Genomic DNA, 19228 nt, shown 5'->3' with positions numbered 1-19228 from the left:
TTGTTTCTTTTCATTTTTTGTTCAGTTTTACTTTTTTTTTTAAATTCTCACATTTGTCACTTGACACACCATTGATACCTATTAAAAATTTTTTTTTTAACTTCTACCCGTGTCTCTTGACAAACCGGTGGCATCCATTCAAAAAAATATATTTTTCTCCACAATGAATACCTGTATGTATTTTTCACGAGTATTTCAAAAAAACAATATCGGTGCCGCCTAACAAAGTGACGACACCCAATTTTTTTTTTAAATCAATGATTGATTCATAATGAGGAGGTGGTGCCACCAATATATCAAGCAGCACCGATTGCTACAGTATATTTCAAGTCATTTTCGTATATAATTTTTTCCTTAAATTATTTTTATAATTAATTAATTCTTTTGGGCTATTTAAAAGAAAGCCCTTTAATTCACTTATTTGATTATTTATTTCTTTTAGTAAGTAATTTTTTACCCCTTTTTTTTTTTTGTTTCATTTCTATTTGAGGTTTGAAGTCAGCATCTCTTTCTCTTCAAAGTTTCAACCCATTGTGTTCTTCAGCTGAAGACTTGAAGCACAGCCAACCCAGGTGATTTTTCTTTTTTAATTCCTTTTCATCTCTTATGCAATAAAGTTCTTCTGTGTAATAATTGTTATACACTATTTTTATGTACTAAATGGTAGTATTAGTTATTTAGTGCAATGAACTCAACTCCCCATTCTTCTTTCTACTTGCATTTCTTAGTTATTATAGTTCTTAATTTCCTTTATTTTCTGGTTTTTATTGGTGAACTTATGGTTGCGGGGCTAAATTTTGGTTTTTGATGGGTAATGATCGAAACAAAAAGTTGGGTTTTGTTTCTTTTTAATCATAATTCGACTCTGTTGTGATTTCTCTAAAGTTTGTTTTTCAGATAATGGGTTTGTGTTAATTTCTTTTTAATTTTATTAATTTTTACTACCATCGTTAACATGTGACTGATTTTGTATTAGAGGTTTTTTTTTTTTTTTAATATTGATGAGATTTTGCTTGTCATCAAGATTCTTTCTTCGTTATCTCAATTTCCACGTTTCCTTTTGAACTTTTATCTTTTTTGAGTAAGATTGAATTTGATTGTTTTGTTTACTGTATAAAGTTCAATCGGTGCTAACTCTCAGCCAAAAAGCAAATTACCATTTCTTTGTTTACAGTCATCACGCTTTTTGGTTTACTCATTGTTCAAATTAGAATGCTTTCAGATTAAATCAAAGGAGTTGGTCATGTTTTAATCGCTTTATTAGGTCCCTATCTTCATAAAACGGTTCATTCTAGTTCAATCTATTCATCATTAATCACATGTTGCTTTCTTCTTCGGTACTCTGAATTTCAAGGAATAGAGAATTGTGGGAACATTTAATTGTGAAATATGTTACTTTTCCCCACGTTAGTTGTTTTCTTGTAGAATGTTTACAGATTCGAACCCAATAAGGTTTCTGTTTCGTTGCTTCATTAACAAACCTATTGGTCCATCATGGATTGAACTCTGAGATTCAAGTTCCTTCATATACTTGGAAAATAGATTGGACGCATCAAATTTGCATGCAATTACTTGACGGGTTTGGCAACATGATTGTCAGCTAGTTCAGTCTAATAAGCTCTGATGAGTGAAACTTATTTCAGTATAAATGATTTGGTTAAGATGTCTTAATCAGAGATGTTGGTTGAAAATCCGTGGCAATAGTAGCTTAGTGCTTTCCTTGTTGATTGAGGGTGTCTTAGGGTGGGTTTGGATGGGCGATTGGGTGCGGGGTGTGGTGCGTTTAGCTTACTTTTTGTCTCACGCTACAGTATCGCTACAGTATCTAATCTCACCACCACCACTGTTTTTACACTAACCGCAGGTAAATGCACCGCCCATCCAAACTCATCTTTAGTTTCGTGAGCCCTGGTGTAGATGCAACTATTGTGCTTCTATGTCTGCAGTTACTAATTTTTTTCCCTTTTTACTGGCTCTTGTAAGTCTCTCATAATCTAAACTTGTTCTTACTAGTTTTGAAGGGATTTTTTGAGTATACTTGCTCTCTAATGGTTAATATCATTTCCTTTTTTCTGCTTAATCGTAACATCTATGAGTGAGTGTCAGATGTGGGTATCTGTCCCACATATACATTCATATATGTTCAATTTTTCTCTAAGTTCTTTTCATGTATCTCTGTACCATTGTTTGAAAATGCGTATAAAATGGGCTTTGGGGACATCTACTTCAAGAAAGCTGAAAAGTCGAATCAGTATAACTTAACATGGTATTATTAAACCGGGACTCTACTTTCTCTCTTATGTTGCCATCAAGAATAATGTTTTTCAGACTTCTGACTTCCAGTGGGAATGGTAGCTAATGACATTTTATTATGAACAATATTCCACTTCATTTGCTGTCCGTGGTCCTACTCTTTTTTGGAAAATTAATCGCTAGAAGTTGACTTTTGCTTTGCAGAACTGTAATGACCGATAATAGGGATAGTGACACTCTAACATTGGTTGGTAATTCGTTTGGAAGGCTTCCTGATCATCTCCTAATTGAAATTTTCATCAGACTGCCAGTTTCAGAGTGGGCTCAAATATCTTGTGTCAAAAAACAGTGGGCCAGCTTGTTTCTCGGAGAATGCTTGTGGCAAGCTGCTCTAATGAGGACATTTCCGTCAGCTAGCCAAGCTAAAAGGTGGCCTGGACCTATTCCTCAAGGTCTAAGCAAAAGGTTGAATAAATTTGCAGTGTGGTTTTTTGTGCTTATGCTTTTTCTGCTTTTCCCCTTCTTTCTTTTCCTCCTGAACTAAGGTTAATCCTTCCTTGCATTACTCGGTATTTTCTGGTTTATAATGTGTTCAATGAAACTTAACTTCTCGGTATTTCTGGTTTTTACTTAACAAAGATTAGTATGTTGTCAAAACCTTTTAACTGAAACATCGCAGGCTTACTTCTTCTCAAGTTTATGTTTTGCAAATGATTTGAGGAGGTATAGAAAGATAAAAGCAGTCTATCACTTGTAGCTAGTGAGATCCTGAAGAAAATATGTACTGAGCTGACTACAGTGTTGTTGTATTTGACTTCTTTTTAAGTATCTCAAGTATAAATTTTTTGGAGATGCTTTTAAACAATTTGGGTATCAAAAGGCGATGATTCCCTAGTAAAACATTCAAGGTTAATTTACTTGTTCTCCTAGGATCTTCTGAACATCCCATGATTAGGTTTTGCAGTGCAATCCTATGTTGCTCCGACTCTTCATTTTACTTGAAGTGTCTGTATCTAACACCCATCTCCAGCACATATTAAGGAACCCTTCAAATACATGAAAAACTTAGAAAAACTCAAGCATAGACATACATCCTTATCCAACATTCACACCCGATTTCTGAGTAACATAGTTCTTATCACATTATAGCTTATTGCTTACGTTATTTCAAAATTGTTTTATTCTCATCATCGTTGTTAAGTTTAACTTTGATTATTGCTTAATCTTCAGGAGATTTGCAGCTTTATATGTTGGTAAACATATCTTTGCACTGGACAATGACATAGATGAGATTGTAGGCCACACATATTTATTTTTGAAAGAGCAGCTTGAACTTTCAAATATGCCACCTCCTTCCGGGATACTTCATGGAACCATAATCGGTGCGACTTCCATCCTCTTCCAGTTTTGTGCTTACAACTTTTTTTAAGTTTCATTAAATCAATGTTGAATTCTTTATGTCAAGGTGAAAGGCAATATAGATTTCTTTTTTATGATTCATATGCATCTTTGTTAAATTTCTACTTTCTGATATAAGAATGTTGCATCGTTCTATAAATGCCTCAATATTTTTGATTCTTTGTTCCATTTTAACTGTTAAGAAACAATTACTTATTACAAATGGTTGTATAATAATAATTTACCTGCTGTATTACTCAATTCTTCTTTATTTCCATGATTAATCCCTTTCATTTTTGTGGTAAGAAATAGGTTGAACCATGTATTCATGATTGGGGGTGTAATTAAGCTGAGTCAAGCTAAAGCTCTAAGAAGCTCAAGCTCAATTTGAAATATGGGACTCAAAGCTCGATTGAGTTTCATTTTTAAAGTTTGAGCTCAATTCGAGATGAAAACTGAATTGCTTGAGCTACCTCCATTAAGCTCATTTACCTAGTGAAAAATGGGCTCAATTTCCATGCTCAACTTCAAAATTGATTATTTATGCATAAACTTGAGCCAAGCACTAGGATAATTGAGTCCAGCTTGTTCGATAGCTTGAGCTCGACTTGAGAATGACTGAGCTTGCGAGAATAGGTGTCTCATTTACATCCTCGTTCATGAAAATTGCATATTGAGTATCTCTCACTATTTTAGTTGGACTTGGGCACCAGTGTGGGTATGGGTATGTGTTTGGCATGAATATACTCAAAAATTTAAAAGTTTTTCATGTATTTGGAGGATCCTTGGAGGATCATATCTCCATATCCATGTTTCAAAATGTATTGGACATCACTGTTAGACATGGTATTTCAAAAAAAAAAAAAAAAAGAGAGAAGAGAGAGAGAGGGGATCTCTCCTGTGATGCAAGTGTTTTTACCTTAAAATCAGATAAAGCATTTTTGTTTCTGGTATCCAATAATCCTACTTTGAAACTGCAATTTGTGTATTTAGACTACTATGATCTTTTTCATCTTTTCTTTTCATGTTTATGATTATAGTAATACAAATCTATTATTTCTGAAATGACAAAAAACTCTAGTCCATTACTAGTTCTCATTTTCCCTCTGTTTTAGCAGATCAATTTATCACTTGCGGTAAATCAAGAGATGTCGCCCATGAGCTTGCTTCGCAGATTTGGCTGGCTGTTCTCGACAATTTGGAGGAAAACCAGCACACATTTCTTTTACTTAAGCGCCTTGCTCTTGAGGGGGACGTAAGCTGCCATTCCGCACCTTTTTGTGTTTATTGTATATAAGATATGCATGTGCACGCACGCACGCACGCGTGTGCACACACACACATCTCCATGTCACAACAAGAAGTCGCATTTTGAGCAAGAAAGAGCAACCTATTCATGGCATCAAAATTGCATTTTTATAACTTCTGTATCATCCGTATAAGAACAAACCAAGATGGGAATGAAAAGAGAAATCTGATGATGATATAGGGTCTGCTCTGCAGTTTGGGTTAAAACGATCTTTTGACAGTTACAAACGTGTTTGAAATTTCATCTGCTTTACTTTGAAACTGACATGCCAGTGTGCTATTTTTTTTTCTGATGCACACTATTCGTCTCACGCAGGTTTTTCTTCCGTTCCCGTACTCTAGATCAATCAAAGTACAATGGAGGGTGTTCGAGAAGCTCTTCACAGATTTCCGCAACTGCTTCGATCAGGCAGATTACTATGATGTTCTGGCAATAGCGAAGAACAAGTTTCAACCGATTCCATCTGCATGGTTAGGATTCTAATCTTTCAAATGTATACCAAAAGTGCATAATCCATCCTCCCTAATTAGGGAACCAATGCTTTCATGTGAACATAGGTGTTTAGTTTTAGTCTTGGCAATTTGTATATCCGTGTTGTATTCATGTATTTTGTTATGCCATAATTGTGTTTTAAGTTATTTTATATTTATAATAAATTTTTGATATATTAAAATGTTCTAATATTTGTGTTATTTTCTTGGCTATTTTTCGGGTAACTTGTATAAATATAATGACTAAAAAAAAATCAAAGATAATGTTCTGTCAAATTTAATTACAAAGGTACGCTGGTTTCTATAATAAGAAGGTAAATCGCCTATTCAACAAACGATTATATAAAAAAATTAGGTTAATAGTCAATAGGCGACTTATTGCCATGTCAGACAAGCGGTTGAGTAGTTGTTTTTATGCTTTTAACTGTGAAATTGGGACCCTAAAATCAGCCAGCCAAGGTTTAATTTAATAGTGTTGGCTCAATTAATGTCAGTGTTTCAGTGGTGGTTTAAGTATGGTCTGTAAAATTAAAATTTAAAACCCTTATTCCAGTACACCCTTTAAAGTCTACCCTCTACCTTGCTTCAAAATATATAAATAGTTTTCAAGCAAGTAGAAAAAGAAAAAAGGAAGATAGTTACTTTTTCGGGCCCACAACCCCACTCCACCTTATTTTGACAACCCTAATTTTATTTTAATCATTTATTTAATTTTAAGAATATTAAATATGGTTAACTTTTAATAGAAGTTTTTATATTATATTAAGTATTGTTAATTTATATTAATTTATTACTATTAATTTCTTTTTTGCAGGTTTAAGGTTCAAAGATGTACATCAAATTCTTTGTAGCGATCTATTATAATGAAGAAATTTGTAACATTAAAGTTGGCGTTGTTTTTCAATCGAGGCATCAAATAAGTACACGTTTCAATACAATTGTTAAGCTCGATGAACTAACATCAAAGATCAATTAAAAGATCTCAACTCGACACTTCTTAGACTAGTGTGTAGATTTAAAATGTTCTCCAATCCAATCATTTGTAGAATACTTGAACTTTATGATGATGATGTCCAGACTAGAATATCAACCCATTTTTCAACCGAAAATGGTGCAGTAGAGTCGTTGAGTGTATGATTCAAGCAAGGTTGCGAAGTAGGTGATATTCTGAGTTCATCCATGCATGTTGTTAATATTTCTCCAATTATACGTGAACTATATGCGATGGGGAACCCGTATGCAAAGTTATCATCTATGCCAATGGGAAGATGATTTTTCGTATGAGGGTTGGATCTTGATTCGAACGATGCTTTAGAGGATTTATAACAGTATGTTGCACCATCAACATTGTTGGTTCCTATTAATTTGAATGTGGATGACGAGCAATACGAATTTCCAAATGAATAAGAAGACATTAATGAATTTGGTGATCTTTAGACTGAAGGTATTCACAACGTCAACGAGGAAGAAGAAACTGATGATGATTTTGATTTCGACAATTACGTCGATGGCAATAATGTTGCAAACTTGCCAGAAGCTGAAGGAGGTCTTATCATTCTTCGTCTCCACAAATCTCCATTACACATTTACAAAATTGTCATAAATGAAATTAAGGCCTTGGAATTTTTGGAATATCCTGACATACTGTTGAGCTATATGATGAGTTTAGATGCAACTTCCAAAGATCTATGTAGGGAAACAATTTCCATTGAAGGATGCAGCTATGGTAGCCATCAAGAACTATATTGCCAAAGCTTGAGTTGATTACAAAGTTGCGATATCTTTACCAGTTTTATATGTTGGTGAGTGCTAGAAGTACAAGAATGGGTGTAAGTGGAGAGTTATTGTAACACCCCATACCTGACCTGATCACTTAGTCCAAGTTATGGAATGACATATTCGTTGCCAAACAAACAATGTAACACCCCTAATTCCTCTCTATCACCAAATTAGAGCTACGGCATATTACGACAACAAACAAGTTCGATTATACATATTCGCAATACAAAAAATATTTAATCATCATAGATTAATAATAATTTATCATTCATAGCATACATACAAAAACGAGACTTAAATTGAGCTTTTGGAACCTTGAAATCAAGTTAGAAACAAGTAGGGACTAATCAGAAAAAAAATAGAAAAATATAGAAAAATCGCAAACATGGGTCACACGGCCGTGTGGTACTACATGCCCATGTCCTCAAACCATGTACAATTCAATGTTGTGAAAAAATAGGGTTACATGACCGTCTCGCCAGGCCATATAACATAACAATCTATGACTGTGTGGAGCATCCTGCACCTAAAATCAAACATACCACATGACCGTATCATACAATCGTGTGGAGCACACAGCTATGTGGCAGACTGTGTATGCCTAAATTCACCTTCAAACATAAGCCAATTCATATACAAAAACTTAGGTTCCAAGCCATGCATTAATCAACACTAAAACCTATTCAAAATGTGCCAAAACATGCCAAGATATACCATTTCACAATCAACCTATGTGCCTAACCAATATGCCTTCATTGGCACCACAATTTAAACATAAACATCAACCATTTAAACTTAAAAAAATTAGCTTTCCATGCTTATACATTCACCAAATCAACATAAATCACCAAATACCAAAATCATTACTTGAACTTCATCAATTAACCTATCATGTAAGCACCAATTCAATAATCCATCAATGCATTATATTTCAAACACACTTTTATGCTATCAAATACCAAACGAACTAAAATACCATTAAAGATACATCAAACACATAATACATATTTCGAACGGCACAAAACATAACCAAATGATCATTACATACATATACCAAAGCCTTATTTACATGCTATAAGCGGATCAAAGTGAACAATTAGTTACCGGTTAAATTGTTGGATAGTGTGATCTCCAAAAGCAATCCAATCGACAGCTCAATCTGACGATCTATTAGGAAGAAAAACCCAAACGAGGTAAGCTTGCTTAAAGCTTAGTAAGTTCATATTGAGTGTAAACTTTAGCTTATCATAAATGACTTAACTTAATCCTTTCACAATAAAAAATCATAACCAAGGTCACGAATTCATTTAATTGCCAATACACATCACAAGTCTTACAAGGTTAGTAAATTAACATATATGAAAACATGTAACTTCTTCCTGTCAATAAACATATACAATTAAACACATTTGATATACTATTCATTCCTCATATATTCATTTAACATTTCACATCTTCATTTCAAATGTCCCTTTTTACATATCTATATCCAAATAAACATTTCATAAAAACACTTCATATAACTATTTCCATATAATCGATTCATAAAATCATTCTGTATATCTATTTTCATATAACAATTTCGTATATCTATTTCATATAACAATTTCTTATATCTATTTCATTTTATACATTTAACACTCGATGAACCAAATGAAATAACGTCGGATACTTGCTCACACGAGTTGCAACTGTAATTGCTCACACGAGCTACAAAATGGGTCTGCTCAAACAAGTTATGGGTCAAGATGTTAGGCTAGATGATGCTTCTCACACGAGCTATAGAGAATTAGCAACAAATGTAAGACCTCAGCCATTGGTAGAGCATCCAAGACCAACACTCGAAATAGTACATAACCCTAATGACATGTCATTTGTATCCTAAGCATTTATAAGGTTCATACGGGCCGTGATTCACATTCATATCATATATGTAATATCCCTAAACTGGGTCTAGTAGTTTAAGGTATATTTTTCGGGTTCTGAGAATGAATTTAGGAATTTATATGGTTAATAGTAATTTTAATTTAATTTTGAAGGTCAATTTCATCTAAAATTGATTAAACAATAATTTGGAAAAATAAAAATATTTTTGAAAATTTAATTTTAAAGTAATTCAATAATTATTTGTGAAAATAATTAATTTGGGTCGAAAAAGAATTTTAAAATAATTTTTATTGGGGGTTGATTTGAGTTAAATTTAAATATTAATTAAATTTGATTTAATTGTAAAATAAGGGAAATTTCGGAATATTTATTTGGCAAATAAACCTTTAAATTCAAAATTTTGGAGGGAAATGATCAATTGGTAAAGTAAGGGAAATGTGAGAGTGGTTGTAAGGGAAATGTGAGAGTGGTTATTGGGCAAATTTCCCAATTTTTAAATTTCTAGTGGGTTGTTTTAGTTTTAAACATAATGCATCTAGCCTACTTTTCACACCATTTACATCAGATTAGAGAGCTATAAAATTTGTTTTTTTTGCATAGTTTTAAAGATCTATCATCAGAGAATATATTCAACAAATTTTCTTCTCAAAATACTCTCTTTTCACCTGAAATTATTCACAAAAGTAGCTAAAAATATTCGAAATTTCTCAATATTCTTAAATCAAAATTTTCAATCAAAGGATTTAGAACGAATCAAAGGTAATTATTATTTCTAAACTTACTTTTATGATGATTAGAAGCATATTTACATGATTTGAGTGATAATTACATGATTTTTTATCAATGTCATCTTCTTCAAACGCTTAAGGTGCTTTAATGGTGAATCTTGAATTTTGAGAGGAAATTCACAAATCAATGAATGTTCCAACTCAAAATGGATCTATTAGAAGGTTTTTGATCTTATTTATCAAGATTAAACATGTTTTGTAAGGTAATTTTAAGAAATTCGAATTTCATCATCTTCATGAACCGATTTTTCAGATTTTTGTGAAATTGATTTAAATGCGAAATTGATGATGAGTATATGTTTATTTGGTCTAGTATTGATGTTTGGAAGTGATTAGGAGGGTTGGAGTGATTGATTTTGTGAGGAATCGAGTTTTTGACTTGATGATACAAATCCAGTAAGGTAACTTTGAGTGAGAATTTTGTGTAGCCTAATTTATGAAAATTTGTGTTTATTATATCTTTTGAAAGGTGATAATATCTATTTTATCTCTATTGAAGCTCCAAATCTTAAAGAGGATGGATTGGGACTAGTCCAAATCTTAACAGCCCGAATTTGGGACTAGTCAGAATAGTGGTTTCGGGACCACAAATTTGATGAGAAAAAAATTTTATTTTCATTATTTTTTATGGTCTACGATTTCACAAAATGATTTCATGAAAATTTCGTTCGAAAATTTTGACGTTTGGGCACTCAATTTAGTCAAAAGGACTAAATTGTAAAAAGTGCAAAAGTTGAGTTCTATATGTCAGATGTGTCCAATTGTTATGAAATTTTAAATTGGAGGTATTTATATGGTAATTAGACCATTGGTTAAGTTGGTGGACAAAAATGGGTATGGTTAGGCATGTTTCCAAAGTTTTTCATTAAGGGCATTTTGGTCATTTAGTTATTAAAATGAATTAAAAACAAATTTAAAAGCCAATTTTTGTCCATATTCAACCCCTAGGCTGAAAATTGCATGGAAAAACCATGGCTAGGGTTTTTCAAGTTTCCAAGCTCGATTGTAAGTCCGTTCTATCCCCGTTTTTAATGATTTTTACATTTTTAAAATCCTCGTAACAAGATTTACCTATTTTTACCATTGTTTTGAACTAGGGTTTGTGTTTAAAAATTTACCCATGAATTATATGCATGTATTTTGATGTTTTATGGAAGAATATGAATGTTTGGAGTGTGATAAACGATTTGTACTAAGTAATTTTCGATGAAAATGCTTAAAATGATTAATTTGTAAAAGTTATAAAATATGTCACAAGTGTGTGAATAAGTGAGTATTGTGGACTACTATAGTTATGAAAATGGTTCAGCTAGGCCTAAAATGTAAGGAAATTGAATAAAAATTATTTTACGAACCTAGGGGCAAAATCATAATTTTGTGAAACTTTAGGGGCAAAAATGTAATTTTTCCAAAGTATGATTTTTGAACTGGAATGAATAGTGTGAAGGTTTTATAAGTTAAATGTATTTTTATAAATCAAGAAAGACGAGAAATTGAAATTGATCGATAAAAAGAAAAGTGAGAAAAAGTGAAAAAAATTCCCGAATGAACCTTTGGAATAAAAAGGGATACGAATGAAGTGACAGAAATGATCACATGTGTGGCACGGACTGTGTGTAGGCCACTATGTAAAAGTGAAAGTGATGGTCACGTGTGTAGTACTATGTGCAGGCTACTACGTGTACCGGAATGATAGGTCGCATGTGTAGTACTATGTGCAGGCTACTATGCGTACCAGATAGTTTCGATCACGTGTGTAGTACTATGTGCAGGCTACTACGTGTATCGGATGGTAATGGTCACATGTGTAGTACTATGTGCAAGCTACTATGTGAACCGAACATCATTAATTAGTAAGGTGGTTGCTATGTGCTGATTCCACCAGACATCATTGATTAATAAGGTGGTTGCTATGTGCTGAATCCATCGAGTATCTGTTATTATTCCGAAGTCTTCATCGGGAAATTGAATACGTGTAATTGAATAATGAATATATGTGTGAAGTTGAATTGAATATCGACTTAGAAATGGAAAAGTGAATTTTGAATTGAATTGTGATTGAAAGTGAAAAAGTGAAATTATGAAAGAGTACATTTAGCAATAAAACAGTTTAGATAACAACAGTTGTGTGATTTTGAAAAATCACCAAAAATGGTGGAGATTTAATTAGAGGCTGAATAATATATTAAATTGAAGCTGAATGAGTCTATTTTCACATAAAAGAAATAGAGCAAGCAAAAGAGTTATATATTTTGAGATATTTGAAGTTTAGTTAGACAGAGTCAGAATGAGTTTGGAATCCCCTGTTCTAACTTTGGAAAATTTTAAAAATTGTACAAAAATAATTATGGGATAAATTTTATATTTTTAGAATCCTAAGTGAATCTATTTTCAAGAGAAATAAACAAAACAATATCAAAATTCTGTAAAATTAGATAATTAATTTTTAGTGAAGAGAGGTCAGAATAGTCGAGCAGTGAAATAAGGGAAATTTTAAAGAATAAACTGTACTATTTGGATAAACCGAAAATTCTAAAAATTTTATGGTAAGAATATATTTTGATCTAGTTTTGGGGAAAATTTACGGATCTTAATTTGGAGTTCTGTAGCTCGGAGTAAAAATAATTTAGTGACTCTGACTCGAATAGACAGCTTTGAATATACATGTGAGTGAATAGTGAAATTGTAGTTAATGTTTTTTAAGTGTGTTATACACATTAAGGATGTGGAATGGAGAGGAGGATGAGAAAAATTGGAAGAACATATGAATGATTTGTGTATATTTGGCCATATGATCGATTATAATCAATAAACGATTGAAAAAAATGATGTTTATAATTGTGCATTATTAGTTATAGTTAAAGTTCATGTGAGAAAATAAAGTTTCATAGTATGTTATGTGGTATACTTGGTATATGATTTGGTATGTAGCAATGTCAGAAATGGTTTATGAATTAACTCTTGTTGATAAGTTTGATACATAAATAAATGTGGTGCTTATCCATGCTTATAATGCTTATACTACATGTTTATTTGGCTAGCATGTTTGGTGTGTATGCTTAGGCTTTGGCCAAGTTGTGGCTGGATTACACCACATTAAATTTATAAAATTATGCATTGAGATGGAAATATGCTTGTGATCATAAAAGGGCTGTAAGGTTTAAAGTTTGTAATCTTTATTAAAATGATTTATCATGTGGTTAGTCTTCAAAAAGACTAGCTTGTGACTATGTTTGAGTGTAATGTTTATATCTTGTGTGATATGCATATGAAACGAGAGTGGAAAGGAAATGAAATACTAGGTTTATGCTTGAAGTGTAAAATGATGCAAAAAGGGGACGTTAAGTTAAACGATAAATATGTATTAGTATTGAACTTAATGAAATTGAATTGTACGTGAATTAAATGGAAATTGCAAATGATATGATTTGAATTAAATGAATTATTGTGGTATTGAAATGTATATTGGATTGAGAAATTGAATTGAATCGTGAACATTAGAATCATGAATTAAATGAAATGAAAATAAAGTATTGAATTGCATGAGTATGTATTGGGTCTCAGAAGCCCTATTTGTTACAAATATAGTATTTTGAAGTTATAACGTCAAGATTTATAAAAGCATGTTAAAAATTTGAAGAGTTTAAATTTGAATGAAATTTTATAACTCGGTTTAACATGTTTATAAGTGTATGTGTTCTGGTAATGCCTCGTACCCTATTCCGGCGTCGAATACGGGTAAGGGGTGTTACAATGTGACATCGCCAGATTTGGTTATAACGTTTAGATCGGATTTGGGGTGTTACATTGATTCTAATTGGGAGTAAGGAGATCCATTTATCCAATGTATGATCGCCCGATTAAGCCATGATTGTATATGCCAATATAAATGTATGAAATGTTATGTGCTAAATTGATGATTATATGCCATGATTAATTATGATTTTTGATACATAGTTGAACATATGACATTGAACTATTATGGATTGATATTGTGACTGAAAATTTGTATTTGATTGGTTTCGATTTAAGCATGATTTGGGTGCTAATTTACTCGTCGTTTTATTAACACTCGCTGAGTTTTTTAAGCTCACACCCTCACATTCGTGCAGTTAACCGACAGGATTGAAGAGCTGAGGAGCTGAGCAAGAGCGTTCCAAGATATTAAAGCTCGGTAGAGATTTAGTTACACGTTTTAGAGATGTTAATCGGCATTGTGGAACTTCCAGGACTTTGTTTAATTTGGTTGTAATTGGATTTGGACATTGGACATTTTTAATTTTGGATGGTTTTATAATATCATATATGTATGTTTGAGTTTGATTATTGAATAATTTATGGTGTATTGTTACTTGATAGCACTGTAATTGATAACATGGTGTGTTTACACTAACCATTGTTTAAATGAAGCTTCCATTGAGTGGTTTACTAGCGACTAAGGTACGCCACTTGTTTGAATTAACCGGTGGGTGATATGCATGAAATTGAATGTTTAATTATATTTAATTGAGGCTTAATTGGTGTTAATAAATTCAATTAAAGGTGTATGAATATGTATGATATTTAATTGTAGTTAAATCGGGTTTAATTGGCCAATAAAATACTCAAAATAAGGTTTTGAAATTGAATTTTTTGCACAAAAAAATGCAGTGGACTGTTGGGGGTTTGAATTCTGGTCTTTTAAAATTGGTTCTCTAGTCTGTTTAAATTACAAATTAGTCTTGTAACTTGATAAGTCTAATTAGAGCCTTAATTGATAAGAAAACTTGATAAAATTTTAGGATTAAACTTGTAATTGATAAAATTTGTTAGAAACTCACTCAATTTAATATTCGGGTATAGTATTGATAGTTTGAAATTGTTACGATTTAGTCCTTAATGATAAAACTTGAATTAGACATAGAAAATAAACTCGGATTAAGCTAAAATTTTTAGGGCTTAAATAAATTGACTAAAAGAGGGTTGGTAAATGTATAGATATAAATTTGGGTTAGTTTAACCGTAGGTGGTAAAATGACAAAAATGCCCTTAGGTTAAATTACTTATAAAGAGTTTAAAATTGGCTCAAAATTGCTTCCGCATTAATAAATAACTAATAAATGGATAATATTGAGGTGCTATAAGATCGGGGTGTGTCTTGGGAGGTCGTTAGTCAGAGAGTCACTTAAGTGGCTAATGTAACGCTTCGAGTTTAGGTTAATCTGTCCCGGTCGGGTTTAGGGCGTCCCAATATAATTACTTAAGCATTTCTTTGTCACATGAATTCAACAATATAATTTTTCCATTTTCAATCATGACCCTTAATTATAATTTCATTTCAATTTGAACAATTCAAAGCTTTAAAATCATAACACCATTAATTCAATCACAAGCATACACAATTATATTATACTACACAAAAAACAATTAACTCAATTTATACGCTATACAAACTTATCTAAATTGATTACGTAGCAAACACGACTCTAAGAACTAATCGGTAATTTTTATTTTTCTCATTTGTCTATCAATTGATTCGTTTCTTAATCTATATAAAATAATTTAGTTCAATTAACCAATTAAATAAATTAAAACACTTATATTCATAGATTATACCCTTTAACAACATTTTACACTATTACCCTAAACTTCCACGTTTTATTCAATTTAGTCCCTAAACTCAAAATTCTCACAATTATAAAAAATTAACCCAAAACCATTGTGCTGAATTCTAAATGGTCCCTAAACAACCCAAATTTATCACTTTGTCACAAGAATTTCATGTTATTTTACAATTTTAACAACTTAGTCCTTTAACTTTAAAATTAACAAAATCGCTTTACAAAATAGTCATATTTAACTATCAAGCTTGATAATCTACCATTAAAATTCAAAAGCACCACAAATTCATCCATGGAAAAATTCTAAAAATTTAATAGTTTTACAAATTAGTCCTTAGGTTAGCTAGATTAAGCTACAACAATCTCAAAAACATAAAATTACTAAAAGCGGGCACCCGAGGGACTTACATGCAATGGCCGATTATGAAGGAAATTTTGAAGCTTTCATGGCTTCCTTCAATGGAGAGTTTTGGTGTTCCAAAGAGAAAATAATGGAAGATGATGAATTATTATATTTTTATTTTACTTTTAACATATATTTTTAATATTATAATTAAAATATTTTACTTAAAAATTCTTGCACCAACCACCACTATCTTTTAAAAGTGGTAATTTTCCATATTAACACTTGCAATAATAACATTTAATCCATTTAGCACAAATAAACTAATAATGGCTTACTTTTGTAGTTTTTACGATTTAGTCCTTTTTGTAAAAACCTATTTTTTAGTGGTGTCGAAAACAGTGGTTTCGGGGCCACCAAATCTGAAAAGGAAGTTTGTAAATATTATATTTAATATTTACGAGTTAATTGTGATTTTAAAAAGGTTTTTTGACATAATGATTTTTGGTTGTATAAATGATTTATTAAGTTCAAGTGGTTTTAGAAAATGAGGCATTGGGACCTCGTTTCTATAAACCGAGCCTTAAATATTTTTATAAATATTTATCAAGTGTAATTAAAGTTTTAGTAAATTTTTGTTGGAAATTTTTATCGTTTCAATAGTTAATTAAACAAAAGGACTAAATCGCATAAAGTCCAAAAGTTGTGTTCTATAAGCTAAAGGTATTAAATAGCTATAGAACTTTAAAGTGGAAGTCCTTATATGGTAAATATACCATTAAAGGTGATAGTGGATGTGCATGGCTTGGAATTAGTGTAATTTTTAAAGTTAGGTAAGGGTAAAATAATAATTTGATTATTAAATTAAATAAAATAAAAACCAAAATGTTATATCATCATTTTGGTGTCTTCTTCACACATGAAAAGAAGAAAGAAGGCATGGCTATGGAAGCTTGGTTCAGCCATGTTTTATTCCTTGCATGTAATCCCATAAGCTATTAGTTTCTTGTAATTTTTTATGTTTTTGAGATCGTTGCAACTAGGCCCAGCTAGCCTATACCTTCGATTTTGAAACTGTTAAAGATTTTGAATGTTATAATTGATGAATCTTGTGATTTTTTATGTTAGATAATGAATTTGGAATGTTGATTTATATTTAAAAGTATTTTGTTAAGTGATTTTGATGAATTTTTCGATTAAGGACTAATTTGTTAAATTAATAAAAGTATAAGGATTTAATGTGAAATTATTGCATAAATGGGCTATTTTTGATACCATTAACATTCGTATAAGATCAATTCTTGGTAAAAATGGTTAATTTGCATGTTTTGGGCTCAAGGGCTAAATTGGATAAAAGTAAAACTTTAGGGGCAATTTTGTAAAAATTAAAAAATGACCAAATTGCATGAAATGAATTGTTTTATTGTATAAATTAATATATTGAATGAAATTATTAATTTAGATCAAGATCGGGTGGAAAATCGAGGAAAATGGAAAATTACCAAATTCCTCCTGAACTTTGGTATTTCTATAATTTAGCCAGGTAAGTTCGTATGAACTATTCTATGTATATTTTTTTATTAAATTGAATTATATTATATGAATTTTATTGAAACTGAAACGATATATATTAGTTATTATTCAATTTAGCTTATAATGAAACGAGGAAAATTCAATGACGCATGAAAAATATCGAGCCTCGTTTGAACCTTAGAAATTCATCGGATACAAATGACATGTCATTAGGGTTACCAATTCCAGCTCTTATGAGCTTACCGATACTCAGCTCGTATGAGCTTACCACTATTTAGCTCGAAGAAGCTTACCATTATCAGCTCGGAGGAGCTTACCGTTTATAGCTCGTATGAGCATACATGTACAAAAATTGACAGATTACAGTTCAGTACACCTTGTGTGTACTACCTACATATCTAATGATATTTTAAGTGGTTCAATGGGCACAATTCTGTTACGAGACGTTATGAGTTTGGTACGAACTAATACAGGTATATACATGAAATACATGGAACTGATGGTACATGATATATTGATATATTGAAATGGAGATGATATATGTATATGATGAAATGGTAAGATAATAATATGTATCATGACATGTACATATATGAATATCTTTGATATGTTGATACATGGTAATTATGTAAGTTGAGACAAGTAATGAACTCAAGTGTGACATGTTGAGAAATTAAGGTTATCAATGTTGAATTTATATGAAATATGTTCAAGTATGCTAACATGTGTTGTTGTTTGATGCTTAGGCAAGTGCCAAACTGTTGGTTGAATGGTATTATGTTTACTTATAAGTCGTATTGAAATGGTAAGTGCTCAAATGAAAATATACTTGTACTCCTGAATAAGTGGTAAGGTTTAAATTATGCAACTTCTTATGAAATGGTTTATCATGTGATTAACTCTAAAAGAACTATGTTTAAATGCACTAGCTTGTGTCTTGTGTATTATGCATATGAAACAGAACGATGAGTTAAATTGATGATGTTATTTAAGCTAAAGAAAGTAAATGTAATGGAAAGTAATGACATGAAAACAAAAGGAAGAAAATTGAAAGAGATTTTAAAGTTTTTATAAAATCCTACTTTGTTAGGGATGATAGGTATAAGTGATGCTGTGGAATTATTCAATTTGTGAGTTGTTGAATTTGGTTTCATGAATCGTGTGGTATCAATATATGATTATTCTTGATATGTATAAATTTCATATTTGAAATGGATAGATATGATTAAAGTTTATACGATCTTACTAAGCATTCATTGCTTACGTAGTTATTTTCATTACTTTTCAGGATATCGGAAGCTCGATTGGGTTGGAAGCTCGTCGGAGATTAATCACACTATCCAGTGATTATATCGGTAGATTTTGATATCTTGGTTAATGTTATAATGGCATGTATAGGTATTTTGACTAATGTTAGCCTATGTGTTTTGGTTGTGGAAATGACCATTTGGTTAGTTTGCATTTTGGCCTTGTGTTGGTAAAATGATATATTATAAGGTGTATATAAGTAGCCTTGTAATGGTTGATATATGACTTGTTATGGTTGAATGATGGTAGATAGAAAAGTAGTTGAATGTGCATATTAGATATGACATATAACTTGTTGTGAATTGGTGTTTTTCCATAGCAATCAAATATGTATTTTGATACTAATAATTATGTGGTACAGTTGGTACCAAATGGTATGTTTTTGTAAGTGATTTACATGTTGTGTAATGATGCAAACTTAGTTAGAAGTTAATCAATTATTTTGGCCAAATTGAGTACTTGGTTATACATGTTTTAATGTTGTCAATTGAGGTGCCTTTGGGCATATTGGTTGGATGTTATTATACCACATGGGTTTG

General features: G+C 31.4%; 1 protein-coding gene across 4 annotated transcripts; it reads left to right on the top strand.

Annotated features, from left to right (window-relative positions):
- The first annotated feature begins 448 nt into the window (after positions 1-448).
- On the top strand, positions 449-6560 carry LOC105774206 (uncharacterized). 4 transcript variants are annotated; one of them, XM_012596606.2, is made up of 7 exons: positions 464-572; positions 1865-1978; positions 2557-2718; positions 3484-3635; positions 4770-4906; positions 5276-5430; positions 6266-6560. In XM_012596606.2, the coding sequence occupies exons 2-7, from the start codon at positions 1869-1871 to the stop codon at positions 6300-6302; spliced, it is 753 nt and encodes a 250-aa protein (XP_012452060.1). In that variant the 5' UTR covers positions 464-572; positions 1865-1868; the 3' UTR covers positions 6303-6560. The 4 variants fall into 4 exon arrangements, with proteins under 4 accessions (XP_052488127.1, XP_012452060.1, XP_012452059.1 ...); XM_012596605.2 differs by having other exon boundaries at positions 2458-2718; XM_052632167.1 differs by lacking the exon at positions 1865-1978 and having other exon boundaries at positions 449-572.
- The last annotated feature ends 12668 nt before the right edge of the window (positions 6561-19228 follow it).

This window comes from Gossypium raimondii, chromosome 6 (genome assembly GCF_025698545.1).
Source record: "Gossypium raimondii isolate GPD5lz chromosome 6, ASM2569854v1, whole genome shotgun sequence".
NCBI classification, from domain to species: Eukaryota; Viridiplantae; Streptophyta; class Magnoliopsida; order Malvales; family Malvaceae; genus Gossypium; species Gossypium raimondii.
Note: the sequence above shows the minus strand (reverse complement) of the source record. Positions and strands in the feature narration are given on the sequence as shown.

Coding starts and splice junctions, on each gene's coding strand:
- LOC105774206 (XM_012596605.2), top strand. CDS start 1,869: ATGCACCGCCCATCCAAACTCATCTTTAGTTTCGTGAGCCCTGGTGTA. Junction 2,719..3,483: donor CCTCAAGGTCTAAGCAAAAG/GTTGAATAAATT, acceptor CTTAATCTTCAG/GAGATTTGCAGCTTTATATG. Junction 4,907..5,275: donor GCCTTGCTCTTGAGGGGGAC/GTAAGCTGCCAT, acceptor CGTCTCACGCAG/GTTTTTCTTCCGTTCCCGTA.